Below are 27,472 nucleotides of genomic sequence, written 5' to 3'. Positions count from 1 at the left end.
GCTAGAACAGATTGGATTCACCCAGTCCTAGGTGGATCTATGCCTACTCATCCACAGAAGAAGAGACATCATGGTCCTCACCTATGTGGATGACATCCCCATTACAGCTCCAAAGCTGTCAGATGTTCAGTGGTTTAAGGCTGAATTTGGAAGAGTGTTCAAGATCAAAGATCTTGGGGAACCTGAGAAGATCCTTAGAATGAGGATTACAAGAAACAGGTCCCAAGGTACTGTAAAGCTTGATCAAGGACACTACATCCAAACTAACCTTGCCAAGATGGGCATCTCCCCAGAGAAGGCCACACCCACACTCTTACCTATGGACAGCTATGAGGATCTGAGACCTTCAGCTGCTATGGATGAGAGGTGCAACAAACAGGAGTCCCAGAGTTGCAATGGTACCTGGATGTGGCCAATGACAATGACAAGGCCAGACCTTGCTTTCCCCCTTAGAAGAATCAGCTCATATGTTGCTGACCCTTCAAAGCAACATCTTAGAGCTTTGAAGAAACTCTCCAGATATCTGAGATCATACCCAGACCTGGGCTTGATGTACAGAAGAGGAGGAGGTATTCTCCAGGGATACTCAGATTCTGATTATGCTATAGACAAGGCAGATAAAGTCTCAATCCTTGGACATGTGTGGTTCCTTTGTGGATCACCTATGTCCTGGATAAGTAGAAAGCAGAAGTCTGTTGCCACATCAACAATGGAGGCTGAGTTCATGGCCATGAATGCAGAAGCCAAGCAGTCACAGTTTCTTGCTACAGTCCTCAGAGAGATGAGGTGTCTAGACCTGGTTGGAGAGTGTTCATTCCAACCTAGGATCAAGGCAAGCAAAAGTACTGTTGATGAGCTGGGACCAGTGAAGCTTATGGGTGACAACTAAGCAGCTTTGACCTTTGTCAAAAAATATGTTTGCGAGTTCGCCAATAGGCACAGTGCGATAGGTCACGTGACCCCAAAACTTGGAAATTGACCAATCAGAGCGGGCGCCAAGGCTAGTTGAGGGCTGGTATAGAGCTTCACTCCCTCGCTGACGCCTCACCTACGTACTCGCAAGCTCGTACTCCGGTGTGGCGAGCGCTCGGTCGCTACGCTTAATTGCAGATTATGTGAATGAAGAAGGACCCAATGGGATAGCGTGTATCTATGTACAGTATCGCCAGTTGATGGTGTAGGTGTTTCAGGAGGGACAGCTGCACTCAGGACTTGACTAGCAAGCCCTGATTACTAATCCCCCTAAGCACCTAATGCTGACCCTATGACCTGCATATTCTCAACAGTTATTTAGCTTTAATTCCATAAAGCTAACTTTTAACTACAACTACTAACTAAAATCTAAAAGCTAGAGCTTCGAGCTAAATAGATTCTAAGCTAATCCCAATTAAGAAACTTGTATATTTACGTTATAGTCAAGCTACTTTAAGGAGGGAGGGCAAATCTAGCTAGCTTAGCGACTATTCTACGCCTATAGGTCTTAGACCCTCGCAAGCTCGGAAGTGGCTTTACTTCAACACTACCGAGCGCAGCAGCAGTCTGGTTTAGGAGGTAGATCTTGCTTTCTATCACATGCAGACAAGCAAGTGTCAAAGGGCCCATGGTACTCCGGCTCTGACTCGTCCTCAACGACTCGCATACTCATCACTCGCCGTCGTCACTGGACACACGGCGAATGACCTGCTCCATTAATGAGGGCTCGCCATCAAACGGAATGGACCATCATCTTAGAATACCTCCACTAGCCAAGTTATCGTCGGAGTTGATGGCGATGTATCGGCTTTCATCGCTCTGCCGACCAGATGGTGTCCACGATCCCCGACCACGAAGAGTAGCCTTCGGACCGCGTTGTCAGATGACGGTGGTGGTACGCAATTCCTTTGAAAACTCGTGCTCAAGTAGCTTCCGCGGCCAAAATACGCTCTTGACCTTTCAAAGCGATAGCGGACCTAGTTTTCGAGTCCGTGCAACCCCCCCTGTCGGCCACTCGATTGGCTACATAGCCTTGCAAGTGTCGACTTGGGGAATACCAGGGCAGGTCACTGCCGATGACTTAGCCACCCTTGGGACCGTAAAGGGATGACCGGTCCAGTAGAAGGACGCTTTGCGAAAACCCCGGCGACAATTAGCGGCACTTCGCGCTACCACCTGCGCTTTACAGCCAGCCTTTGTGAACAGCGGAGGAACAAGACTGCTTCCGCATTGATCCCGAATCCTAGCCAAGACCAGGAATTGAACGAGTCGGCCGGCTAAAAGCCAGCGGCAGCGAGAACAGAGTTGTGTCTCCTCTGATCCCTTTGCAAACTCGCACACAAAAGTCTCTACCCTGGGTACCAGGCTTTAAGCTGGGTTGCGTTCACAGAATTGCCTATACAAGCTATGCAGCGACAGACCGGACTAGTTAGACTCTGTCGTTCTTAACCAACGTTCAAAACTTATACAGGGCCTCCGCACAGACTTGTACCGACAGAGTGTGCGAAGGGATCACAGACGCTGTAGGGATACATGTTCACCATGTCTTCCCCACTTCGTCCCATTGGTTATTTTGTCGGCGGCTTTGAAGCACTAGGACCACGATCAATGGAATGGTCGCAAGGTGTCGAGTAAGACGACGGAGGCCGAAGACCAGGATGGATCAAGGTCATGCCTCAAAACCATGACTCCAGCGAGACCGAGATCGAACGATCCCGGTTCTCGTACGGCGATGATTAGTGGCAAGACGGAGAGTAACTCAGAACAAAGCAATCCGTACGTATAAAAGTGCTTCGACACTCATTGGAGTAGCCTGATCGACATCGACACCAGCAACATCGTAATTTGAACTACCTTGATCAAACTTCAATCCGACCTTTATGCAGATCTCACAATGAAGACCGCATTCATTACTATCTTTTCGCTCTGCGCAGCCTTCGGCCTGGCAGCACCTGCCAATGACGAGTACGATGCCGCCAACGCTCTCGTAGCCCGTGACGGTGGCGAGGAATCAACCTGCTGCGGCGGAAGCGGCTGGGCTGGTTACGATGAGACAGCCGAGAACGGTAAGAAGAGCGGAAAGCAACACAAGAAGATCAATGAGCGCGAGGCCGAGGCGGAAGTCGAGCTAGTCACTCCGAATGTTCTTGCTCTCCGTTGGGTGGATTCCGCCCCAAAACGTGAAGCCGAGCTCGAAGCTCGTGACGGTGGCGAAGAGTCTACTTGCTGTGGTGGCGGTGGGTGGGTAAGTTAAGCAGCTGCTGATAGCAAGAGACACCATGTTGACGTCTCTCCAGTTTGGTTATGATGAGACTGCCGAGGACAAGAAGCATGCCAAAGTGGATGGCAAGCACGAGGCGGGTAAGAATCATAAGCCTGTGCAGCCAGTCCAGGAGGAGGCCGCTGAGAAGCGCGAGGCTGCGATCGAGGCGCGAAGCCCAGATGGCGGTGAGGAATCCACTTGCTGCGGTGGTAGCGGCTGGGCTGGCTACGATGAGACTGCTGAGGATAAGAAGAAGCACAAGCATGTCCACGAGTAAGATATGCCGCAGGCCTCTACGATCTGGAAGCGTGACTGCTAGTCGTGGTGATGATAGGCGATGGGTTTCCTCCGTAGTATGTAGATAGTCGCTCGCTACTGCTCTCGATATTTCTAGATGGCGTACGGTGCAATGATCGAAACATGACCCCGCTCATCTCTACATGCTATGTGGGCACGCAACATCGGTCCGTGGGTTTGACAATATGCCAACATCCATGAGATCTCTGCTCAGGCGCAAGTGGAATGTTCATGCAAGCTTACACTATGGCACGTTAGCGTTGGTGCAATTTCAGTTTCTATTTGTTACGGCAGATCTAAGGGCGCTCGCCATTAGACGGCCAGTGGCCAAGGTCGCGCGACCAGAAATTCAGTATTGCACTGATAGAGCACACGCCAATGACGAGATGAGCAACAGAGATGACACCATATGCACATTATTCCCTCTCACTCATTGTCGTTGCTAGAGAAATACCTGCAAACTACGGAGGCCGTGCCAGATCGCTACGGCTGTTCCACTTCAGAGGATATGCGCTCGACACAGACCATAGGACGTCCGTCTCAACAGGCGGGCAATATTACCAGCGCAGTAGTCGAAACCTCGTTCAGATCTTGATGCATAGCTTCCTGGAGCACCCTCGAACAATGTCTCGTGTGATCCAGCGACAATCCCGAATGGTAATGCTTGCCGGCCAGAAGAAGTCGATGGAGTCGAAGCCAAGAGTAGATGCAGTGCAGAGCATGGTTACCATTAGTCAAATAGGTGTCAGACTGATTTGAGGCGAAGGCTTCCTGCGCCTTGGGAATAGTGCCATTTTCGTCGGCATGTATCGTCCAATGAGTATGGTTCACGAGTTCGTCGGCCAGTTCTCTGTCGAGGCACCGCTCTGGTAGCCATGCGAAGCTGACAGGATCCCAGTGGCAGCCTTTGGAGATGGCTTCCTCTGGGGTGTGGCCGCATTCGTAGCTTCTGTTGTCAAAGTCATCGTAGGTGTATGCGACTATTGCTGGGTTGGTCCATGGGTTGTGTTGTATGTAAACGGCCGCTAGGAGTAACGACCATCCTAGCAATGCTACGGCACCCAACCACCAGTCCTTGAGTTGCGATTTTTGCGATACCCTCTTGCGTTCAGGTATGAGAGGTTGGTATTGATGCTTCGCCATGGTGCTGGAATAGGTGGAATCTCGCGACTCAGTAGGGAGACAACTGTAGAGCCTACACACGCCAGAGCCAGCTTGCAGATCTTCGGAGATCTTGTCATCAGACTGCATCGATCACGGCTTGCGTCGAGTCGGCGACCGAAACTGTGCAATCAGTCGTGCCGTCTGCGCGTTCGCTCTGTTGTCCATCAAGCTCCGTCCACGCCATATGTACGTGACGGAGCATCCTCGAGGGTGAAGTGTGTACTCGGCCGAAGGTTTTATGTACCTAGATAACCTTGATCCGTAGCCTTGTGCGAGCGGCCGTACAAGGGTCCAAACTTTCGCGAATAAGCACGACCCTGGAAGGCTTCACGAACCTCCGCGGCAAGGCTCGGTGCTCATCGATGTCGATGATGGAAACCTCACAAAAAGTCGACCTATGGAAAGTGGTGTCATGATGGGGAGCGGGCGACGTTTCAGTGCTGCAAATGGCCTGCACTACACCACTCAGAGCTGCCATCCCATTGCTCTGCGAGACTTGTCGGAAATATGCCATCATGTCCTACTGCTTCGTAGTCTTCACTTGCTATTTCTTGGTGTTGGTTCACAGCACAAAGCTCATCGTAGAAGTGTATAGCCTTAATGTAAGTTCTGGGATGACACGGCTCGTGATGCTGAAAGTGCTGATTGCCGTGTTTCAGGACGTGTCCAAAGCAGCCAGTTATTTGCAGCAAAGACAGATACCATGCCTGGACTCTTCGATGGAGGTAGCAGTCCATCGTCGATACACAAACACCATCTTTCCAGGGCTAGCGATCGACGTTTCTAGCGGACATCACCAAACGGTAGATACGCTCAAGGAGTGCATCAGCGCTCTGCCTCAAGTTGTCAATGTCTGGCAGTCTCACACCTACAAGCTCTCTTCATCGAGACATGCCCCACGGTCGACATCGCCGCAGAAGCTCAACCCAGGCATCTTCCATGAGCTCACGGGAGTTGACAAACTCCACGAACAAGGCATCAAAGGTCAAGGCGTCGTCATCGGCATCATCGACGAGGGCGTGGACTACCTTCACCCAGCCTTCGGCAGAGGCCTCGGCGAGAACTTCACTGTCCAGTACGGTCTTGATTTGGCGGGAGATGCTTATGCTGCTGGAATTGATCCAGTTCCTGACCCTGATCCATACGCGGAGTGCAGCTTTCACGGCACCCACGTTACTGGCATTGCAACAGGGGCACAGGAGGATATTGGCTATGTTGGTGTCGCTCCAGAAGCCAAAGTCGAGCATTACCGTATCACGGGCTGTGACGATAGCGCTCCGCTCCGGGCTGATGTAATTGTCGATGCAATCCTGGCGGCACATAGACGAGAGGTCGATGTGATGTCCATATCTCTTGACCAGAGGACCGGACCCTTTGACGACGACGTGGTGTCTGCTGTGCTCGAGCGGATCGCAAAGGAAGACAAGATTGTGGTTGTGGTCTCTGCTGGTAACGAAGGCTGGCAAGGGCCTTTCTCTGCGACATCGCCAGCTTCGGCAAAGGGTGTGATCTCCGTGGGCGCGGTGAATGCGAAGCAAGTAGTGTATAGCACACCTCGAGCAAGGTATCGAGTGCTTGGCGGGAAGCAATGGCATGACTTTGCCTGGTCGACAGCTACACCTAGCAGATTTCCGGCATCGTTGGAGTTGCATGCTCTGACCCTCAACACAAACGTGGAGGATGATGCTTGCAATGAGCTCAAGGGGGACCTCGATCTTTCCGGACGGCTTGTGCTAGTCCGACGAGGAACCTGTAACTTTGACAAGAAGATGATGCACCTCGCCGCCCGAGGCGCAGAGTATGTCTTACTCTACGATAACGAGGCCGATGAGACTTTGCCGTTCAGATACGACAACAACTTCCCGGGTATCAAGGGCGCAGGAAGTGTCACGGCCAAGACGGGCAAGCAGCTCATCTCACTGCGAGCAGCCGGGAGCCATATCGAGATGGCCATGGACTCAAATTTCACCCTCGAGCCCTACCTCGAGCTGGACGAGGCTGACGATACTGCCGGATACGTCTCCAGTCATGGCTCCTGGGGTCCAAGCGGTGATCTTTCTCTCGAGCCTTCGCTTGTAGCGCCAGGATGGGACATATGGTCAACCGTGCCACGAAGCTGGGGCGGTTACGACACATTCTCAGGCACATCGATGGCAGCACCATATGCTGCCGGATGCATTGCGCTGTTGCGACAGGTGTTCCCAGACGTTGGTGCTGAGGTGCTGGCCAGGCGCCTGAGCAGCACAGCCAAGCCGATGAGGTTTAATGATGGCACCAACAAGACGTACGACTTCCTGGCACCTGCTTGGCAGCAAGGGGGCGGACTTGTGAATTTGCCCGCTGCGACGAATGTCCAGACCGATGTGTCCCTGGCCAGTCTTTCGTTCAACGATACACATTGCTTGCCAGGCATCTTGACGTTCGAGCTGACAAATTGTGGCGATGGTCCAGCTTCATACAGCCTCAGGCCACAATCTGCCGTGACGCTCGCAATCTTCGCAAACTCCAGCCACAAGACCATCACAAGCTGGACGAACAAGAATACTTCTTCAATCGCAGACCAGGAATTCCTAGACTCCCTGCTTCCACAAGGACAGTACGCAGACATCTTGTTGTCTCCAACAAACCTGATCTTGGCCGCTGGTGAGACCTCTGTGATCGAAGTTGCGGCAACACTTGACAAGCTCAAAGATCTGGAAGCCAGGTGTCCGCTCTATAGTGGTTTCGTCGAGGTGACCAGCAACCGTAGCGAAACCTTGACGATCCCATACGGCGGTATCGCTTGCCGAATGGCTGATATAGCATCCCTCCCTCCAGGGTCAAAGGATACATTTCTCAGCGCAGCAACCTTCCAACAGGTCGAAGAAGGCGGCAACTACGGCCCACAGGCCATCGACGCCAACAGGACCTTCACACTGCCGCATCCTACCGCTCCCGTGCCAGAGTTGAACTCAACGATGGAGTATCCCACCGTCATTCTCAAGCTCGGCATGTATAGTCCTGCGGTCCAGACCGGGCTTGTGGGGATGGGATGTACACCAGCGACATGTCCGATAGCTTCGTATCCAGAGAGGGAGAATACTGGTCGCGCTGGTGGATACAGCAGAGTCACCACCAGCCATCTTCTATGGCGAGGCCAGTTGGCGAACGGGACCTGGGCGCATGAGGGATGCTGTGCTTTCGAGGTTTGTGCTGCGAGAATGTGGCATGCTGGGCAGGACTGCCTCACTACTTCGAGCTTTTGCTTCTATTATGCAGAGAGTGGGTAAGGACCGAGAGGCCGATGTGCCAACGTACAGGGTACAGCGTGTCGACATGAACCAAGTCGACGAAGACACGTTACTCTAGTGGCTCTCCAAACGGGAAGTCGACGAATATGGCAGCGGCAAGATACTTTGTCACTGGGCCTTTGCCCATCTCCTCAGCCCGCCACGAGAGCCGAAATGGCCGTCGTGGCTCGTGGAGTATCATGTGTGTACCATAATGTGATGAAGAGGGCGCAGAGTGTCTTGTAAGATGGAGCACAACACGACGTGCGCCGAGGGCAGTGCGACTGAAGTGCATGTGCTTCGATCCGGCCCCGACGCCAAGACGACGATCCTGACTCGGCCCCCAAACTTCAGCTCGCTTCAAAGTTCTTCGACACAACAACATCAACCAAAATCCACCAATTCACCGCCTTGTGATGAGTCCAGACATCGTCTACTACTAGACTGGCATGTCAAAGAATTGTAGATGATCACCAGGCGACTGCTCTATGTGCACAATGTTGCTACCAATATACCACCGGCGATCACCCGCCATCCCAGCACAATAGCGGCATTGCGGATGACGCGAAGGATGCAGATCCCGGCCCTCACCAAAGACAACATTTCAGCTCCTCCCAAGTCAAAAGCGCGCAACGATCCTTCATGGAAGTAGCATCCCTTCCGCAGGGCCTGAGGTTATTCGTAATCTCGCACGTCACTCATCATGAGGATTGTGTCGACAGGTCAACAAAAGACTGGCCTTGCCAGCTTCTTGGAGCATATCGGCATACCATTACTATGTCTCTTCGGCGTGGCGCTGTCCACTGGGCTATTCTTTGATCGATACTGCCCGCAGTACAGCATACAAAGCTCTGGCAGCTACGACTTCTCATGCGCAGCCGATGGCACTGTCATATATCCCCTGGGAGGCTGCAGGAACCAATGCTGGAACCCGAAGCTGTTTCTCAGTATTACACTGGCATCTGGCAAGCTCACGTTCCCACAGGCAAAGGCTGTTGACATATGCTGGGATCTGGTTGTCGGTCGGGGTGGTCAGATGCTGTTGTCCGTCTTAACTTACCCAGTCATCAGAAAGTCTTTGATCACTCTCCTGGAGAAGCGGCCGCTACGCATGCCCTTGGTCACCAGTCTCACCTTTGAGCACTTTTCCATGCGGTCGTGGTGGGCGCTTACCAAGAATCTCGTCCACTCTTGGAGCTGGAGACTTTTTGGCTATCTCTACGTTGTCATCTACCTCCTGGCGTTCGGTACTTTGGTCTCGGCAATGACTGGTTATCAGGCCAATATGGCTCCATTTTATCGCGCCGATGGCAATCTTATGGACTACTCGAAAGTGCAAGTTGTGGAAGCTTCTGTCATTCTGGACGCCGACCGCGTAGGATTGGAGCCAACGGTTACTGTATATTCCTCTCAAAGAGACCCCAACTACCCTCTCTGGAATTGTACGTATCATGCTCCATGTGCAAAATTTATACTAACGCTGTGCCAGACACCGCCCTCGCGAGCACATACTGTCACACTTATAGCTTCTACAGACGGGCAGAAAATCGTTCCAATGGTACATTGTATTCGAACGATACCTCGTATGGCGTCTTCTATGTTGCGAACTACCCCGCTGATTTTGAGGAACCATCGGACTTGTTCTCGATCGACTGGGTTGTGAACGAGACCGCGACGGAAGCTCGATTAGGCTCTAGCTACAAAGGCCGCAAAACGGAGTCCCCAGTGAGGTACATCGACTGCACGACGAGCAACATCACACTTGGCAATCAGACGTACTCGCTACCAGCGCCTCCACTCGACTCTCGGCCACAAGGTCAACTCTACCTCGACGAGAATGGAAAGATTCTCGATCAACGATGGCTGCACACCAGCGAAGTATCATCCTGCCAAACGACGGAGACCTACCAATGGGGCTTCTCATCCCTGCTTCTCTTCACGTTCTGCATGTCGACCATCGTATTCCTCAGTGTGTTGATGGCCATAAACATCGACATCTGGCTCAACAGTCAAGTCAACCGCATGAAGCAGACCTTCTCCCTTCATCGAGATATCCTGGACTATGCCAACGAGATCAGAGCTGAACTCGGAGGAAAAGTGGATGACATGCCGCCGAAAGACCTGGACTCTAGCATGGATGTCCTGGGTGCAGAAGCTAGTGCTTCCGCATACGAGTATCCTCCCTCCCGAGCGCAAGTGTATCGAAAGGAGCATACGCCACGTCTACGAAGGCTTGGATCGGAGCTGCGCGCGGGCCACACTTACAGCATGGCCGAAACGAAGCGGTCGTTGGGTCTGTCGTATGGCCCAGTGAGGAAAGTTTCCACTTTTGAGGGCTACGACGAGAGCCTGCGGGCGTATGATATGACCTGAGATACTGTTCGGGATGATCGCGGCAAACTGACCCGGAATGAAATCTCTTGGAATTGCGCCTTGTCTCGGACCTCTTTATCACGGCGTTGATGCATCGCTACCCAGCTGACAACGTCACAACGACTCGAATGTGGTCCTGTGGACATGAACAAGAGCTCTCCAATGACGTTTCCCGCGGTTGTTCCTGCAGGAGCGGTATGATCTGCAGCAGGAACACAATTCGGGCCAACATAGTCCGACCTTCCCCGCTTCGACTTGCTCCATTGTATGCAATGGGTATGCAAAGTGCGATGCAACAACCCCCTCATCTGCTTGAAAATGTTGCAGGAAGGTGGTTACCACGGCACGGCAGATGGGTTGGCAATTGAGTGCTTGGCCACGGCGATATATATATACCCGCTAGTCCTGCTACGCAGACGCCACAATTCGAATAAGCATTTCGCTGAGCTTCGATCATGACTCTTATTACGCCATGGCAGCTTGGTTCTGTCTTGCTAAGCGTGTCTTCTGTTACGCTAGCCCAGAACTTTAGCATCAACTACCCCGGACCAGCATGGGTAGACGCTGAGTATGATAGCAGTCCAGCTGTGTATCCTTCTCGTAAGTTGGACATCCAAAGACGAACACTGTAGTCGCTGACCACAGACACAGCCAACGCCACAGGCAGCGGATGGGAAGCTGCTTTCTCTCAAGCACAAGACTTCGTATCTCAACTTACCCTGCAAGAGAAAGCCTTCCTCGTCACCGGCACCACAGGTCCATGTGTTGGCAACATCGGCTCGATTCCACGACTTGGCTTCAACGGCTTGTGCTTACAAGACGGTCCGCTCGCGATCCGCGAGGCGGACTACGCTTCCGTCTTCCCAGCAGGCTTGACTGTAGCCGCCTCATGGGACCGTAACTTGGCTCGTGTTCGTGGACAACAGCTTGGAGATGAGTTTAGGAACAAAGGAGCTCATGTTCTCCTGGGACCTGTTGCTGGTCCGCTGGGTAGATCGGCGTATGGTGGGAGGAACTGGGTATGTGCTGAGGGAGCGCTCTGAATGTATGTACTGACACTGTTGTAGGAGGGCTTCTCGCCTGATCCATGGCTTACTGGAGTGATGATGGAAGAGGTAAGACTCGGAGTTGGTCTGAATTGGCGTGTGCTAAGACGTTGCAGACCATCGAAGGTGTTCAGGAGAAGGGCGTTCAAGCATGCGCGAAACACTTGTATGCACGATCAGGATGATCTGTTCTTCCTCTAGCCAGACAGCTAATATCATGGCAGTATCGGGAATGAACAGGAAGTCCAACGCAACCCAAGCACGAACGACGACGGCGTGACCATCGAAGCAGTGTCCTCCAACATCGACGACCGTACAATGCACGAGCTCTACCTCTGGCCTTTCGCCAATGCAGTCCGAAGCGGTGCAGCTTCGATGATGTGCAGCTACCAACGCATCAACGGATCGTATGGTTGTCAAAACAGCAAGACCCAGAACGACCTGCTCAAAGACGAGCTGGGCTTCCAAGGATATGTAAGTATCCGAACTCACTTGTCCAGAGAGGGACTAACAATGTCAGGTCGTCAGTGATTGGGGCGCCACACACTCAGGCTACCAAGCCATCAACGCCGGCGAAGACATGGACATGCCAGGCAGTCTCGGACGCGGCTCCTCTTCCATCTCCTCCTTCTTCGGCGGAAACATCACGAACAACGTCAACAATGGCAGTCTCTCGATCGACCGCGTAGACGATATGATTCGCCGTATCATGACGCCCTACTTCTTCCTCAAGCAGGATGAAGACTTCCCACCCATCGACGGCAGCTCGCCAGCTCTCAACAACAATAACCCATCGCAGTACAACTATACCTTCAACCTCGGTCCTTCAGACGTGGACGTAAGGGATGATCATGCTGATCTCATTCGCGAGCTGGGTGCGGCTGGTATTGTGCTGTTGAAGAATACGAACAATACTTTGCCGCTCAAGAAGCCGAAGAATATCGGTGTATTTGGTAATGCTGCTGGCGATATCACTGAAGGCCTGTACTCCCTCGGTAACAGAGATCTTGGCGAGTTCGGCTACGAGTCTGGTGTGCTGGCTGTCGGTGGTGGATCTGGAACTGGAAGGTTGACGTATGTCATCTCGCCACTTGAGGCGATCAAGGCGAGAGCGGCGCAGCAGAAGAAGAATAATGCGCTGGTGCAGTATCTGCTGAACAACACGCTGATCACGAATGGTGGTGGCTTGTAAGTTCCATAACAATCTCTCCGCGGTTCTGTACTGACACTTCGCAGCAACATCCTGTACCCACGACCACCAGAGGTCTGCCTTGTCTTCCTCAAGACGTGGGCAACAGAAGGCGATGACCGCACCTCCCTACGAGTCGACTGGAACGGCACCGGCGTAGTCGAGACAGTAGCATCGCGATGCTCGAACACGATCGTCGTCACGAACTCTGGTGGTTTGAACGTCCTGCCATTCGCGGATCACCCCAACGTCACGGCCATTCTCGCAGCTCACTTTGGTGGACAGGAGGCGGGAAACAGTATCGCCGACGTAAGTCCACATCACTGGCATTGTATGCAAGAAATAATACACTGACACTCATGCAGGTCCTGTGGGGCGACATTAACCCAAGTGGTCGCCTTCCCTACACCATCGCTCACGAGGAGAGTGACTACGACTTTGCCGACATTACGAATTCCACAGCTCTTCTGAATACCTCAGATCCGTTGGCGTGGAAGTCTGACTTCAAGGAGAAATTGCTGATCGATTATCGTAAGTACTCCAACCTCATCCGTGAACGTCAGGTCGCTGACATGCAGCACACAGGCTGGTTTGACTACTTCAACACAAGCGTCCAGTACGAGTTCGGCTATGGTCTCAGCTACACCACTTTCTCGATGGCGGATCTCAGCATCTCCAAAACCGCACAAGGCACCTTGTCACCCGCCCCGCCAGAGCAGAAGATTGTACCGGGTGGTAATCCTGCTCTGTGGGAGTCGGTCTACAAAGTCACGGCGACGATTACGAACACTGGTTCTGTGGCAGGCGCGGCTGTGCCACAGCTGTACCTGGGTATACCGAGTCCAGCCGGTGACGATGTCACGCCTGTCAAGGCACTGCGGGGCTTTGACAAGATTATGCTCGACTGTGGTGAGAGCAAAACTGTGACTTTCGATCTTGCGAGGAGAGACATCAGTCATTGGGACGTTGTTACTCAGCAGTGGACCATTGGGAGTGGTGCTGTGCAGGTTATGGCTGGATTCTCGAGTCGCGACATCAAGGCAACGGGATCATTCACGCCATTTTCATAGAGGCTACGCGATCGAGGATATACGAAGTGGTATATTCATGGCGAGGTGGAAGAGCTCAATCACAGGTAGCTATGACTCTGTACCCAACATGAGAACTACTCTGTATTCCAAAACCTGGCATGTCCAAGCAGCAAAGTGCCTGCAGAAGCGCTCGCGCGATGTTGTTCACCTTTGTTTGCAGCACCAGATTTTGGCCTTCTCTTTCATAACTGCGTTACGGTTGATCCATGCGCATCTTCAGTCGTACCCAACCTACGATCCGGCGCTTCTTAACTTGTACCGCTCAATCAAGTGCTACTGCTCATGCTCTAAGCCTTGCCGCGCTCGACAAAGGTATCCTTCTCCCAGCCGAACCACTTCGCCAGACGCTTGCCCATGGAATGGAGCATGATCGAGTCCAGGGTTGGATCCGGATGTGGACGATGAAACACAATAGATCCTTGTCCATCGGTGCTTCTGAAGGTGACAGCAGAGCCACTGTTGGGAATGACTTGGAAGCCGGCGTCAATCAGCGCGGCAACAAAGTCGTCCCACTTTACACTTCCCTTGTTGGCCTTCGTGTCTTCTGGGGCGGCGTACAGGCGAGTAAGAAGCCGAATGTTGTCTTTGCTGGCTTCAACTTTGAGTGGGCTGAAGCGAGAGTCCTTGAAGCGATGGTCGATGTCGCCGTGCAGCTCTTCGATGCCAGCGTCCTGATCGCTAGTCTCGCTCGGATTCATGGCCGGCCTGGTCTTCTCCTTCATCTTCGATACCGGCATTGGTCTGCTATCAAGTTCTAAGGTACCCCAGACAGTTTGTGGCACGATTGGTGAAATTGATTTCACCGACGCTTGGCCTTGACGGGCACTGGCTACCTTCTCTGTGATGAAGTCAGCATCTGATCAATTCTCAGTGGGAACATTATCGACTCACCTCGTGCCTCAACCGCTGTCAACAAAGACTTCCGCTCCACCCCGAACAGCATCTCGTGCCTCAAGCTCCCAGATACCGTCAGGCATTGCACCCGGGCATTCGTCATGCGCTCACCACAACCTCGCTGTTTCAAGGAAGCTCTGCGCCACTGTTGGACCTCGTGCCAAAAAGCCTTGAGCGCTTCGTGCGATCGAGTGAGCGCGTCGAGTGCCGATCTGTTTGTTCGTCCTGTTGGCGCCGGCGTGGCAAGAAAGGCAGCCAATGGCGCGTACAATTCCTTGTAACCAGACTCTGCGGCACCCTCGTAACTCAACTCGGACCTGCTCTCCTCGAGGATCCGCAGTACCGCAGCTTTAATGGCTGATGTCTCGTTAAGAGAGAGCACTGATGTCTTCATCGAGTCCATGTCCACGATACCATGCTCAGCCATGATCTGGCGGACAGGCGCACAGGGAGGGCGATGGAACTTGACCGCCGTGAGCGCCTGGTCGATGACTGCCATATCGGAAATGACCATGTACATGGCACGGCTTACTCGACTTGCATTCTGATGAGTCGAGTGTGCCAGGATATCATCCAGGTACTGAAACATGCTCGAAGCATGTAAGCCGCTTGTCACCTCATCGTATCGAGACAGCTCCATGAGATTATAGAGCAGTGGATCACCCCGCGACATCTTCCGTAAGTCGGCATCGACCTCCACAGTGTTGTCCTCCCGCTTCGTCACGAAGCGATGAAAGCCTTTTGATGCTAGCAAGAGGATCATGAGATGCTTCTGATGGATTTTGAAATACCTCGTTAATACGTTTTGGAAGAGGCTCAAGGCTTCGTCATAGTCCTTGGGAAGTAGCTCGTTGTCCGGAAGTGCGAACATTCTGTCCCCAAGGGCTTTTGCTGTGACCTCGGTCTCAGCCAGCAGGAACTTCCAATTGTCATGCTTGCGAAAATTCATCATGGTCAAGTTTACGAGCTCGCAGTATCGCTTGTCAGGTATCTTCCCGGAGAGATCAGCGCGAATGAGCTGTTCTCGAAAGTAGAGTGGATCCGTCTGCAGCATCTCGAGTTCGTCTTCGGCAGCTCGAAGTCGAAGACTGAACTTCTCTCGTATGTCGTGGATGTCGAAACGAGGTGGACCGGCGAATGGCAGGTTCTGAGCGCTCCAGTCACCCCTCAAACCGGAAGGGGCACCCTCATGACCGGTGGCAAGGCGATTGAGCTCATTCCTGCCCGTTGGCTTGGTATCGTTGTCCGCAGGGCCAAGTATAAGATCAACGAGGGTGGAGAGAAACTTGTACAAGATATTCTGGGCATCAAAGAGGAGGTTCGCTCGCGGAAAGCTGATCATGAGCGCAGCGTGCAAGCCTTGCTTCTGGAATGGGATCAGCTTGCCGTATCGCGCACCACAGATGTCGACACAATGTGGATTGTAGGCTGACTGTACGAAGGCGGGCTTGAAGGCGTACTCATGTTGGTGGAAGTCGAAGAGCGTCCAGTCGGTGGGCTGATGCTCGATACGATGGTACAGCAAGGCGACCAGCTCGAGTGGCGATTCGCTCAGGGACTCTAAGCTTAGGTACGGCAGAAGCCACGCGACACGGAGTCGGGCCATGCGCTCATCTGGCGACTCTGCCAACTGTGCCGGCCCAGCGTTAAGGAACTCGAGCAGTGGAAAACCTCTCTTTGGATACATCTTTGGCAAGACCTGCCTGAGTAAGGCAGCTCGCTTTGTTGGGTTGCGCTTGTGCCATCTCTTTACAAGTGTATCTCCGTGCTTCTCCAGTCGATCGCGGATGTGGAGATAGTCCTGTTCGATGTTACTTCGTGTGAGATCGAGCTGATCCTGAGCGTCCTCGTCGGTATGGCAAGTACTGTATCCGACAGTCTTCGCCGCTAGGCCCACAAGCCAATGAGATCTGCAGATGTCACATTTGTCGACACAGCCAGGAGTTGACGCAGCAGAAGCATGTGGATAGTCCGCATAAGAGTAGCCATGGACCAGGTCAGGATCGGCCCCCGTGAGGGAGTCGAAAACTCGTACGGTAGCTTTGTGCAGCTGCGGATTTTCTTGCAGCTCTCTGAAGGTCGGCAGTCTGCCTTTCCGAGCTTCAAATGCTGTGAACTCCGGTACAGGCTCCAGGGCCACGAACGCTTTGTCCTGGGTGCTCGGCGCTGGTGGCATCTTGACCTTGTGTTTGCGCGGTATTTTTGGCGAGGTGCAAAACGAGGTGGATGCTGAGAAGTGAGACGAAGCTGAGACATTCGGTGGGGGCGATCACATGCGGGCCCACTTTTCGCAAACGCTGCAAGGAGGAGCGCCTTTTCGCATTCACTGTCTCAACCATCTCACCATGTCTTTTACGTGCATGTCTCGCTCACCAGATCCAATCGACCTCATTCACCATCTCACCACGTCTCACTTCCGCACGCTCTCCCATATATCCCACCAACCCCTCCAAGCAAACACCCTCCTCAACCCACCACACACCCACCACCTCCTCAAGAGCAAATCATGAACTTCCTCCGCAAACTCTCCTGCTTCCACAAGCAGCACCCAAGCGAGATCGCACACCCCTACCACAACACCCTCCCACCTCCCAAACCCATCCTCGCACCCGCCAAGACTCCCTCCCGCTTCCCTACAAACACCACACCCTCGCCTTCGACTTCACACGACACACCAGAAAGTTCTCGAGCAACGCGGATCGCATCGCAAGCACCGCAGATCCCGGCAGGTCTGTTCACGAATCCGACTGTTCGAGTCGTGTCTGCATCGCCAACTTCGGAACTGGAGGGAGATGGGTCGGCGTCGCGGGATAAGGACATGCCGAAAAGTCCATCGTCGTGGTTGACGACGGCGTCGGAGGAGTCGGCGGGACTAGGTGCGGAGAGGGTAGAGGATGGACGGAAGCCGGGAGGCGATCTGAGGACGTTGCCGTCGGTGAAAGTTACGATGCATGGTGATCAGGGGAAGGAGTGGTATCATGCTCGTTGATTGCGATCGAAGTTGGGATCTGTGGCGAGCTGGGCGCTGAGCCAAAGAGAGCCGAGAATGGGGGCCGAGAAGGAACACTGTGGCCGTAGTGAGAAGCTCTCCGGGTATTAAGCCAGTGGATTATAGCAGCGATGGCTGCTGGCAGCTTGGTACCCATATCATCGTCGCTCTCCATATCTCACGCAGACCTTTTGCGCGCCGCTTCCATCGTTTGCTTGATCTCTGAAGACCCGACTGAGTTGACCGACCGCCGTGAATGCGCTGCAGGCCTGTCTCCACAGTACGGTACCAGCTGCAGCTCCTGACTGCTCGAATCAGTGCTTCATATTCTCATATCCTCACATCCCCATATGTGAACCACTTCAAGCAAACTTATCATGCTTCCCCTTAACCTTAACATCCAACACAACCTCATGATAATCCCCCTCCCTGCGCGCCTTCTTCAACTTCCTCACCTCCTCATCCTCCAACCTCCTACCCACTTCATCCTCCAGCTCCTTCCTACTAATCTTCGCCCGGACCTTCTCTGCCTTCTCGACTTTGTGTTTCGGCTTGAAGCGCGCCTGCATTCTGATGCGGATCGCTGTGCTCTCATCCGGTTCGTCCGCGTCGCCTCGGATCTCGGTGGGTGTTTTGTCGGAGGAGGATACGGCGATGAAGCGGGTCTTGTCGGTGCGGGTGTTGGAGATGTTGAAGAGGCCGGTTTCGGTGGGTGATGGGGTGATTTTGAAGGTTTCCTCGGGGGAGACTGCTTCGCGCTGCGCGGAGAGGAAGCCGTATTGGTCGCAGCCAAGATACCTGTTCCAACTTGTCAGCACCACCCGTCCCTATCCACATTCACCATTCTCTTTTGATGCCTTCACTCACCTCCCATGATGCCCCTTCAACGTAAACCCCTCCCCCGTCCCCACAATCCTCTGACTAACCCAGACCTGCCTCACATCGTGCGGCTCACTCGTACTCGGCTGTCCCTCCACCATATTCTCCACCTCACTCGTAAATACCTTCCCGAACTGATCCACGGCCACGCAGCTGACCTTCTCACTTGGCAGGACTAGCATGACGGGCCCTGATATGTCGTCAACTGTGTCTGCTGAAACCCAGTTTTCGTCGTCGTCTGCGGGTCCGGAGGTTGCGAGGGATTTGGAGGGTGCGGAGTCGGCGGCATCGGGATCGCGTTTGCGTTTCTTGGCGGGTTTCTTGTCGCCTTTGAAGGCGAGGGGTTTGACCATTTTGGTGGTTGTAGTGTGGCAGAGGGAATTGGGATTCACTTCGGGATTTAGAGGTCGTTCGGAACTGGCTCGATTGGGCTTAGCTTAAAGCTCGGGGCACCATCAGGCAAGCTAGGCAAGCATGTGTAATGCGAGCAAGAGGGGTCCGGGGCCGATGACAATTTTTCATTGCAGCTGAGGGCTTCATGGTGACACTGGTCATGATTGAGTTCTGCTCGAAGCTCACAGCGCGCCATTGCCTCGTAGAGAACGTAGTCGTACAGGCAAGGCCGATGCTATGTAGCAGCTCTTCTGATGTCTTGGCTATCTTTTCAATCACAAACACCTCCTACTGTGTCTGTGGATCTACTTCCTCAATCTCCCCCGCCTCAATCTCCGCCAACAACCCCCTATGCACCAGCTTCCACCCCAGCTCTCTCTGCGTCTTCACACTCGAAGTCGGATCATCCATAGCCAGTACCATCGCCGCAAACCCCAGCACACTCGGTTCCTCACCATTCTTGCTCTCAACAGGCAGCTGCATCTTCTTCCCAATAGCTTCCACAAAATCCCCCGTCTTCACAGCCTCCTCAACCGTGCCATGATATATAGCCCCCACCTTCCCCGTTTCCAACGCAAGCCGGAACAAGACCGCAATATCCTGATTATGAACCGCCGGCCACACATTGTTGCCATCGCCAATGTATCCCGCAAAGCCAGCTTGGCGGAAGATTGGCGGGAGGATATGCAAGAAGCCACCGCGACCACCTCGTGCACGATGGGGGCGAGGCGGATTACCATGCCACGGATGTTTTGATCTTTACTAAGAGTCTGAACGAGATCCGCGGACAAAGTCCTCTCAGAGAAACCTGATCCTCTCGCTCCAGGTGTGTCTTCTGTCGCAGGCTTCCCATCTGGTTCAGCGAGTCCCAGAGTACCGCTTGCGATGATCAGAGCCTTGCCAGTACCGGCGATGGCCTCGCCCATGGCTGAGATGGCGGCGCGGTCTGTGGCACAGTTTTTGGTTACGATGTCGGGGGAGCTGAAGCCGTGGACGAAAGCGGGGTGGATCACTGCGTCGGTGGATGCTGCTCCTGCTTTCAAGCTTTCGAGGTCGAAGAGGTCGCCTTTGTGAGGTGTGCCGCCAAGCTTTGTGATTTTGTCGGCGGAGGCATCGTTGCGGGCGAGGCCGATGACTTCGTGGCCGTGGGTGATGAGATCTTTGGTTACTGCCGTGCCGATGAAGCCAGAGACGCCGGTGATGAAGACACGCATATTGATGTAGTGAGGGTCGTAATGCTGTTGTGTGAGGCTGCTGTGTTGTATGAGTGTGCTGATTGCGTCACGCTTGACGTTAATGGTAGTCCCACGCAATGGAACTCATGTTATGTAACATCGTGGTTGAGCTTCAGCAACGGTAGTCGGTGGTGCACCATCCCGACAGTGTTACGTGTGTTTACGATCCATCGGCCAATGGATTGGACAACGCAATGGATGTGTCAGCTCGTCAAGCATGAAGTCCCAGCCAGCGCTAACCTCCATTCGTATACCTCTGCTGAAGGATGCAACAATTACTGAAGCGGATAAGCGTGAAGGATATACGCATGCATCGTGCGCACGGCATTCAGACAGTACTGCTTAAGTCCGGCTGTTCACTTGTCGTTGCGAGTATGTGGAATGTCGTCCTGGCCTTCGTCATGCAACAGATCCAGGCCACTCTTCGGACGATCGATCACGTAGGATGCGTGCGGTCAATTCCTGACCTACCATCGTGGTTCCGATTGCTTCTTGCTGTGCACCGTTGCCGCCGCGTCAGAGCAATGTGTACATCCAGGCATTGAATCCAGTGAGCCAGCCGAAAGTCGAATTCGATGCGGCTCGAGTCTTCGACCTCTGGAGTGGTAGAGATGTCTTGTTGAGACCATCCGCAGCAGGAGATCGAGTGTGCGTGCCTCGTGTCCGCCCACTAATCCTCGTCGCCCAGCACCCACTCAGCCGAGTGACTGAGGTAGTCGATGACTGCTCGGCATTTTGCATTCATCTCATCATCGCTGGTGGGCTTGAACATGGCCTCATCCTTTGAGCGTCCCGTGTGGTAGCTCAGGTAGAATGCTGTCGGGCTAGCGTATTCGTCCAGCCAGACGTACAACGGATCGAGTTTCACCTGCATCTTCGATATGTGGTTCCTGATGGCATCAAAAGCGGTTTCAATGACCGAAACCCAATATCGCACGAGGCTCGACCGACGCTCTCCGCAATTTTAAGGTTCTGAAGCTGATGTAGGCCAGAAACCCAGTTGGCGAAATTCCTTTACGTTCACACGAACATGTTCCAGTCTCACTCAAGTCAAGGGGCTGCCCAAATAGATCATCGCAGTACTCCAACCTCAGCTCGGTAAGCAAGCGCGAGCATTTCGACAGAATAGGACGCAGCCCTGGTTCACCTCCCGCGTTCGGCTCAGGTGGGCGGAAACTTTCGATACGTAGCGAGTGTAGTGCTCCCAAGTCCCATGCTTGCCAGCAGTGGCTCGTGCAAAGCACTTGGCTATCAATGGTCGCCCCCGAGTCGAGCTCGACGTACAAATTTGCGATACGGGTTCCTGCTCGCTGTAAGCACTCCACCGCTAATGTGTATGCCTGGTCGTCTGGTGGGAACACGATATCATCCGTGGACCAGCTCTCCTCGATAGTCATGGTGACAGAGTGGACGCCGGTCAGTGACTTGAGAGCCTCGACCAAGAAATGCTGCTATGCTCCCAACTCCATGTTCATGCGATAAGGCCACAGCGCCTGGGCGTTCTCGGCATAGATTCTGGCTTTGCGGTGTTCGTCACTGTCGCGAACATCCACAGAGTCTGACAGGCGCATCGATGCGGGTGATGGATGAATGTACACTTGCATCGCGGAACAAGGTGTGAGGATTGACCCCACTCTCTGCCGAGACAATAACACATAGCCATCATGAAGTTGCCCGGAGTTGTAACATGTTCTCGAGGCGTTGGAAGCGACCATGGTAGAGCGCTCGCGACAGGACAGCATTCCATGGGCCGTGTCGGTTGCGGACTTCCAATCGACCAAGATGGCGGCTCAACCTTGCTCGTTGTGACGGCTGGAAGGTCTTGTCAAATACCTATCCATGGGCGGTATGCAGTCTGCGTGCTGGTCCAAGGCTTTGCTATGTAGCAGACAAGGTAGCGCTCGGATGCATACAGACACTTGATGTTGTTTGTTTGACGTAGTTGCGGGCTCGTTCCATATGCTGTCTGTCAGCAGCAAGCATGGGCGAGCCTGGCTAGTCATCTTGAGCTGCTTTGGGTGTTGGTTCCCATGTCTGAGGTACATGACGTGTGAATGTAGTGTTAAGGAAGCTGTCAAAGAAGTCGCAAGCCTCGACAAGGCAAAGTAAAGCTTTAAGCATCCGTGTACACGTGGTCCTCCACAAAAGACCACACGTGGCTCTCGGCTCGATGCGAGACGACGCGCTGCGCGAGATGTACCAGGATTCACAAGGTGCATGTGCGTGCATGTCTGCTGCGTGACCTTCTGTCTTGCTTCTTGTGTACTGTACATACAGCCAGGAACCCTGTGCATCGCAGCCATCGCCGCTCCAGATCGGGCCCAACGACACCTCACCCCATCATACACCGGACAAACATCATGAAACTCGACAAGAGATAACACGTACCACAATGCCATCCACCTCCCCCGGCAGCAACGCCTCGACCACACAATTCGCCCAGCTTCTCCCCGGAGCCCCGGTCGAAGGCTTTCAATCATTCGCGGCATTCGTCTTCCGCTTCAAACGATACATTGCCTACATCTCCGGCCAGCAGCTGAATATCCTCTCCTCGCCCACGAACCTCGTTCAAGCGATTCGCTTCAAGCACAATCTGGTCGCAGTAGCGGCAGAGGATAAGACGGGGAAGCTCATTGTCACGGAAGAAAAAGATGTATGGGTGTTGGAACCTCAGACTGACGGTTGGACGAAGGTCTGGTGGGAGAAGGCATTGCTCCTAGCCAGGGAAGATGCGGATGATGTGGCACATTGCTTAAGCTGGGGAGATGACGGTGAAGCTTTGATCGGAGGGAGCCAGCTGATCACACTGTTCAGCACGCGACCTGCCAGCAAGAATGTCAGTCCAAATATCGCTGCAGTTGATGGAGAAGACATAGAACACAGGAGAGCGACATGGAGCAAGAACCTGGCATCCCCGATACACCAGGCAGCCTTTAGTCCTAGTGCGACTCTGATCGCAAGTCGAGGAAGGTACGACCGGCTCGTCAAGATTTGGCGAAGACTGAGCTTCGAGGAGTGTCTGTTCGACCACACCTACCTACCGCATCCTGGAGCTGTGACACATCTCCAATGGAGACCACATGACGAGAACACGGAAGCGAGGCGAGCCAGTGGGCTCAGTGGCAGGCACGATGAAGATCTTGAAGTCCTGTATACGATCGCCAACGACGGTGTACTACGAGTATGGCGCGCTACGGGCTCACATGAAGTCGACATCTTGGTTCTGCACATGACGGTCGATCTGATAGCAGCGATACCGCCGTCGCCGAGCTTGACCATCAAGGGGCAGACGCAGCCTACGAAAGCGCCGCGCTATGCTGTTGTACTGTCGTCTGAGCATTTCTGCGCTGCAGTCAATGCCGCCATTGGCTTGCCAAAAGATGGCAAGGTCGACCATACGAAGGAGCTGCTTAAGGAGATGATCTCGAATGAACCAGACGTGGTCGTAGCGTTCGATGGCCAAGGTAGAATGTCCGCATGGGGACTGCAGAGCATCGGCCACAAGCGACGGACAGAAGACCAGACGCCCACACAACCTGTGCACATCACCCACGCAGAAGGTGTCTCATTCAAGATGCGAGGCAGTCCTGCAGTCTGCGGAGCTTGGTTCCAGGATGACAAGTTCCACATGCTGTCGCACTCCATTGCAGATGGTGGCGAGATCACGTGGTGGCAGGGGCAGGTCGAATCGTTCTTCTCGCTTTCCGCACCTGGAGAGGATAGACTGAGGGCAGCGCCAGCGTGGTGTGGGCACGACTCTGACGTTCTCGAGCTTCAGCCATCTGGTGAAGGCATTGTATCGAGGTCTCACAATGAGCTTACGCAGTGGGAGGTTGGACGATCGAAGTCGTTGCGAGCACGCAGATCTTATGGCATCAGCTCCGACGTGTTGGCTGCGACGACCTTGCAAGACGGCACGGTCCTGCTGACAATCTCCGCTACCGAAGCCTCATTGTGGGACAAGAACGGCGACCGCATCGCGAAGTCTCCCTATACAATGGCTCAAGGTGGTACGTTTCACGTTGCGACAAGCGATGGGCAGAAAGTGCAAGGTGTTTTCGTACAAGATGATGCGAAAGTGATTCTTGTGTGGACTTCCCGCCTGTCTTCACATGACAGTGCCGCGCTCCAGGTGCAGCGACTTGCACTGGAAGAGGATTACGCCTTTACAGTACTAGTTGCAATGCCATTCGACAGCGAACGGGTCTGCCTAATCAGCGCAACCAAAGAAGGCCGCGTTGCATGCACGCTGCTATCAGATGACGTGACAGAATCTGCTGACCTCGAACCATTCATCACCTTCGAGACAGGTCTGTTGGAGCCAGCTCTCTTTGCAGCCACTGGGGAGTTTGCAGCCTTGGTTTCGCAGGACCGCAGGGAGCTTGTGGTCGCGGACCTGACTGATGGCTACATCGAGCACCGGCAGACTCTGGGCTGGCCTGTTTCACGTTTGGCATGCTTCACACCAAAGCCCAGGCACAATTTTCTCGCCGTTGCACATACTGATTCTGTCGAGATGCTGGCCCAAGGTCGCTATGAGCATCATTCTTCAAAAGTGCCGACGTGGATAAGCGTCAGGACTATTTCTCTCTCCGGCTTGGGTTTCCAGGTCAGCGGGATGGCATGGCTGTCGGACGGTAGCTTGGCGATATCTGCGGCCAACAGCATCTTTATTTCCTTCCCCAATGTGGACCTGTCGGCGCTCTCACACGAAGCCAGAGACGCTATCGATGCCGAGCAGAGCGATGACAAGGCCATGCGTCTTTCGAGCTTCGCAGAGAAGATCAAAGATTCACTACCGGTGTGGCATCCAAGTATGCTATCCCAGCTCTTGCACCACGGACAGCCTGGTCTTGCGGCAAGTCTGCTGAAATGCCTGGCACAGAAACTCAAGTTCTACAGTGACGGCGATTATCTTGATCCTTTGCTGGAGGAGTCAGCCACTTCACTGATAGCACAGACGACTAGCCAAGATTCATGGCTTGACGATGACAGTATCGCTGATCTACGAGAACAGCTCGAAGAAAAGAATCTGCCACGAATATCAGATCTTGAGCAGCAGCGCCTGAAGCACATCGTCGAAGCAATGGTGTGTTTGCGCGAGCATGTAAACGCCCTCGATCGCAATGCACTACGCTATCTGTTCAGCTGGAAGCTGCAGATCCTGCTCCACGATGATGAAGAGCTTCTCAAGAACGGCCAACAGCAGCCGAATGGAGAGGTCCATATCGAACGATTTACGCCAAGTATGGACTGGCGTGCGATCTGTTTTGCATCGCATAGCACCACGCAGCAAGCTCTTCTCGACATCCTCGTGCTGCATCATGACAACAAGCTCACATGGTCCGCAGCCAGCAGATACGGCATCATGGCATGGCTCTCAGATCGAGAAGCACTCGAGGCTGTGTTCGAGCAGCTCGGTCAGACTGCGTATCGATCTGAGTCACCGCCAAATCCTGTAAACGCAAGCATGTACTACCTAGCATTGCACAAGAAAGCCACACTTCTGGCGCTGTGGCGCATTGCAACATGGCACAAGGAGCAAAGGACGACTATGAACTTCCTCAAGAAAGACTTCGCCCAACCCGATGCAAAGACTGCAGCAAAGAAGAATGCTTACGCCCTCATGGGAAAGCGTCGCTTCCACTACAGTGCCGCCTTCTTTCTCCTCGCAGACGATCCATCTTCGGCAATCGCCATCCTCGCGGGACAATGTGAAGATCCACAGCTCGCTATCGCCGTAGCGAGACTCTACTGCGGCGACGGCTCGTCCGAGCTAAAGAAGCTACTTGACGACCGAATCATGCCGCAGGCTCAACAGGAAGGCAACAGATGGCTGATGAGCTGGTGCCATAGCGTGATGAAGAATAAGTTGGAAGCGGCCGACTCGCTTGTAAGGCCGCTGGATGGCCTTGTCAAGACTTGGAAGCAAGACGATCCAGTCACCGTCTCATTGTACTCACCACTGCGAGGTAATACGCCAAGTGAGCATGAATATGACGCCGTGCTTCGCTCTGCCAGGCTCTTGAGAAGGATGGGATTGTGGTTGCTTGCTCTGGAGCTCGTCAGTCAATGGGAGTTCAAGCACACTCCAACCACGAACAACGCATCCTTCCAATCCAACACGATCACCAACGGCATCGACGCTGGACCCAAATCGGTCCTCGACGACTTTGCAGACCTCAATATATCCAAGCCCTCGCCGGCGAAGCAGGAAGGAAAGATACCTTCGATGCTTGACGACTTCGCGGATCCTGCTCCTCCACCGGTGATGGACGGGAAAGCCGCACGAGAAGCCAAAGCTGCGGAACTGCTCGCGAAATTGAAGGCGAAGAAGGCTGCGCCTAAGCCGGAGGTGGAGGTGAAGGAAGAGAAGCCAAAGAGGGAGCCGACGCAATTCAAGGAGCCGGACTCGAATTCGTTGTTGGATAATTTTGGGTTTTGAGGGGGGGTGGGTTGAGGGGTTTGAGCGATGGTGTTGAGGGGGGTCTTGTGCTGTGTTGAGGGGTTGTGGTTGTTGTGTAGTGTGTATTAGATAGCATTCTCTGTACGATGCGTTTGATCGAGGCTCATCAGAGCACTTCCTACAGTCTACTCCCGCTTGCCCACTCCCAGCGTGGTGGGGCGGAGACACGGAGTAAAGGACACCACCACTCACAGCCGCCCGCTGGCTCGACCACTCCATACCCCACTTCCTCGACTTCACCTCTGCCCGTACCAGCCGAGCACTCCAGGTCCCACTGGCAACTCACAGCCTGTTGTCGTCCTCTCAGCCTGTAAGACCGTCTTAGTCAACATGGCAATGAACCCTCCCTCGATGCTTGGCCCGCAGCAAAAGCCGCCTCCGCTATTACGGATACATCCCAACGTTTCTAAGAGCTGTACTTTGGCTTTGGCTATGCTTCGAATCTTTCGCCGGAGGTGATTAAGCGTAGCGACCGAGCGCTAGCCACACCGAAGTGCGAGCTTGCGAGCACGTAGGTGAGGCGTCAGCGAGGGAGTGGAGCTTTATCACCTGCCCTCAACTAGCCTTGGCGCTCTCTGTGATTGGTCAACTTTCAAGTTTAGTGTCACGTGCTTGCCGCGCTGTGCCTGTTGGCGATCTCGCCGTTAATACTACTGTATATTGATATTGATCGTAGCTGGAGCAGCCTACGGGTATTCCAACGTGTGGCGTGCATCGCACGCCGTCGCGACAGGCTGGCAGATGGAGCTCCACACCGCTGCGCTTACTCTTGGAGGTTCACAACCGCCAACAGCACATTTTTAGGAGGGGGGGGGGTGTCTGGATGGTTTGTGTGTTTTGTGGGCTTGTTGGTAGTTTTGTACCTGGAGGAGATGGGGCAGATATGGCAGACATGGTGGGGTTATGTTGGCTGGATTCGCTATATTCGCTGGATTCGCGATGTTGGGTAAGC

The 27,472-nt window shown here is 53.7% G+C and overlaps 11 protein-coding genes across 11 annotated transcripts; 6 read left to right on the top strand and 5 right to left on the bottom strand.

Annotated features, from left to right (window-relative positions):
• Window positions 1-2,866: 2,866 nt before the first annotated feature.
• CLAFUR5_11716 (uncharacterized protein) lies at window positions 2,867-3,512 on the top strand (the record flags this gene model as incomplete). The annotated part of the gene is made up of 2 exons (XM_047910864.1): window positions 2,867-3,217; window positions 3,270-3,512. The coding sequence occupies 2 exons, from the start codon at window positions 2,867-2,869 to the stop codon at window positions 3,510-3,512; spliced, it is 594 nt and encodes a 197-aa protein (XP_047767215.1).
• A 560-nt stretch (window positions 3,513-4,072) lies between these two features.
• CLAFUR5_11715 (uncharacterized protein) lies at window positions 4,073-4,675 on the bottom strand (the record flags this gene model as incomplete). The annotated part of the gene is made up of 1 exon (XM_047910863.1): window positions 4,073-4,675. The coding sequence occupies one exon, from the start codon at window positions 4,673-4,675 to the stop codon at window positions 4,073-4,075; it is 603 nt and encodes a 200-aa protein (XP_047767214.1).
• Window positions 4,676-5,142: 467 nt separating this feature from the next.
• Window positions 5,143-7,965, top strand: CLAFUR5_11714 (Minor extracellular protease vpr; the record flags this gene model as incomplete). Its single annotated transcript, XM_047910862.1, has 2 exons — window positions 5,143-5,298; window positions 5,356-7,965. 2 exons carry the CDS (start codon window positions 5,143-5,145, stop codon window positions 7,963-7,965), a joined length of 2,766 nt encoding a protein of 921 aa, XP_047767213.1.
• A 703-nt stretch (window positions 7,966-8,668) lies between these two features.
• On the top strand, window positions 8,669-10,338 carry CLAFUR5_11713 (uncharacterized protein; the record flags this gene model as incomplete). The annotated part of the gene is made up of 2 exons (XM_047910861.1): window positions 8,669-9,407; window positions 9,455-10,338. 2 exons carry the CDS (start codon window positions 8,669-8,671, stop codon window positions 10,336-10,338), a joined length of 1,623 nt encoding a protein of 540 aa, XP_047767220.1.
• Window positions 10,339-10,793: 455 nt separating this feature from the next.
• On the top strand, window positions 10,794-13,643 carry CLAFUR5_11712 (putative beta-glucosidase G; the record flags this gene model as incomplete). The annotated part of the gene is made up of 9 exons (XM_047910860.1): window positions 10,794-10,938; window positions 10,984-11,357; window positions 11,406-11,453; window positions 11,501-11,550; window positions 11,609-11,858; window positions 11,905-12,572; window positions 12,621-12,882; window positions 12,939-13,104; window positions 13,159-13,643. The coding sequence occupies 9 exons, from the start codon at window positions 10,794-10,796 to the stop codon at window positions 13,641-13,643; spliced, it is 2,448 nt and encodes an 815-aa protein (XP_047767219.1).
• Window positions 13,644-13,951: 308 nt separating this feature from the next.
• Window positions 13,952-16,734, bottom strand: CLAFUR5_11711 (uncharacterized protein; the record flags this gene model as incomplete). Its single annotated transcript, XM_047910859.1, has 2 exons — window positions 13,952-14,502; window positions 14,556-16,734. The coding sequence occupies 2 exons, from the start codon at window positions 16,732-16,734 to the stop codon at window positions 13,952-13,954; spliced, it is 2,730 nt and encodes a 909-aa protein (XP_047767218.1).
• Window positions 16,735-17,064: 330 nt separating this feature from the next.
• On the top strand, window positions 17,065-17,547 carry CLAFUR5_11710 (uncharacterized protein; the record flags this gene model as incomplete). Its single annotated transcript, XM_047910858.1, has 1 exon — window positions 17,065-17,547. The coding sequence occupies one exon, from the start codon at window positions 17,065-17,067 to the stop codon at window positions 17,545-17,547; it is 483 nt and encodes a 160-aa protein (XP_047767217.1).
• A 362-nt stretch (window positions 17,548-17,909) lies between these two features.
• Window positions 17,910-18,779, bottom strand: CLAFUR5_11709 (uncharacterized protein; the record flags this gene model as incomplete). The annotated part of the gene is made up of 2 exons (XM_047910857.1): window positions 17,910-18,345; window positions 18,415-18,779. The coding sequence occupies 2 exons, from the start codon at window positions 18,777-18,779 to the stop codon at window positions 17,910-17,912; spliced, it is 801 nt and encodes a 266-aa protein (XP_047767642.1).
• A 328-nt stretch (window positions 18,780-19,107) lies between these two features.
• Window positions 19,108-20,033, bottom strand: CLAFUR5_11708 (uncharacterized protein; the record flags this gene model as incomplete). The annotated part of the gene is made up of 2 exons (XM_047910856.1): window positions 19,108-19,526; window positions 19,565-20,033. 2 exons carry the CDS (start codon window positions 20,031-20,033, stop codon window positions 19,108-19,110), a joined length of 888 nt encoding a protein of 295 aa, XP_047767643.1.
• Window positions 20,034-20,724: 691 nt separating this feature from the next.
• CLAFUR5_11707 (uncharacterized protein) lies at window positions 20,725-20,928 on the bottom strand (the record flags this gene model as incomplete). Its single annotated transcript, XM_047910855.1, has 1 exon — window positions 20,725-20,928. The coding sequence occupies one exon, from the start codon at window positions 20,926-20,928 to the stop codon at window positions 20,725-20,727; it is 204 nt and encodes a 67-aa protein (XP_047767638.1).
• Window positions 20,929-22,446: 1,518 nt separating this feature from the next.
• On the top strand, window positions 22,447-26,499 carry CLAFUR5_11706 (Regulator of V-ATPase in vacuolar membrane protein 1; the record flags this gene model as incomplete). Its single annotated transcript, XM_047910854.1, has 1 exon — window positions 22,447-26,499. The coding sequence occupies one exon, from the start codon at window positions 22,447-22,449 to the stop codon at window positions 26,497-26,499; it is 4,053 nt and encodes a 1,350-aa protein (XP_047767639.1).
• Window positions 26,500-27,472: the final 973 nt, after the last annotated feature.

The sequence above is a fragment of the Fulvia fulva genome, chromosome 10, assembly GCF_020509005.1.
Source record: "Fulvia fulva chromosome 10, complete sequence".
NCBI classification, from domain to species: domain Eukaryota; kingdom Fungi; phylum Ascomycota; class Dothideomycetes; order Mycosphaerellales; family Mycosphaerellaceae; genus Fulvia; species Fulvia fulva.
This window is presented reverse-complemented; position numbering and strand designations above follow the sequence as displayed.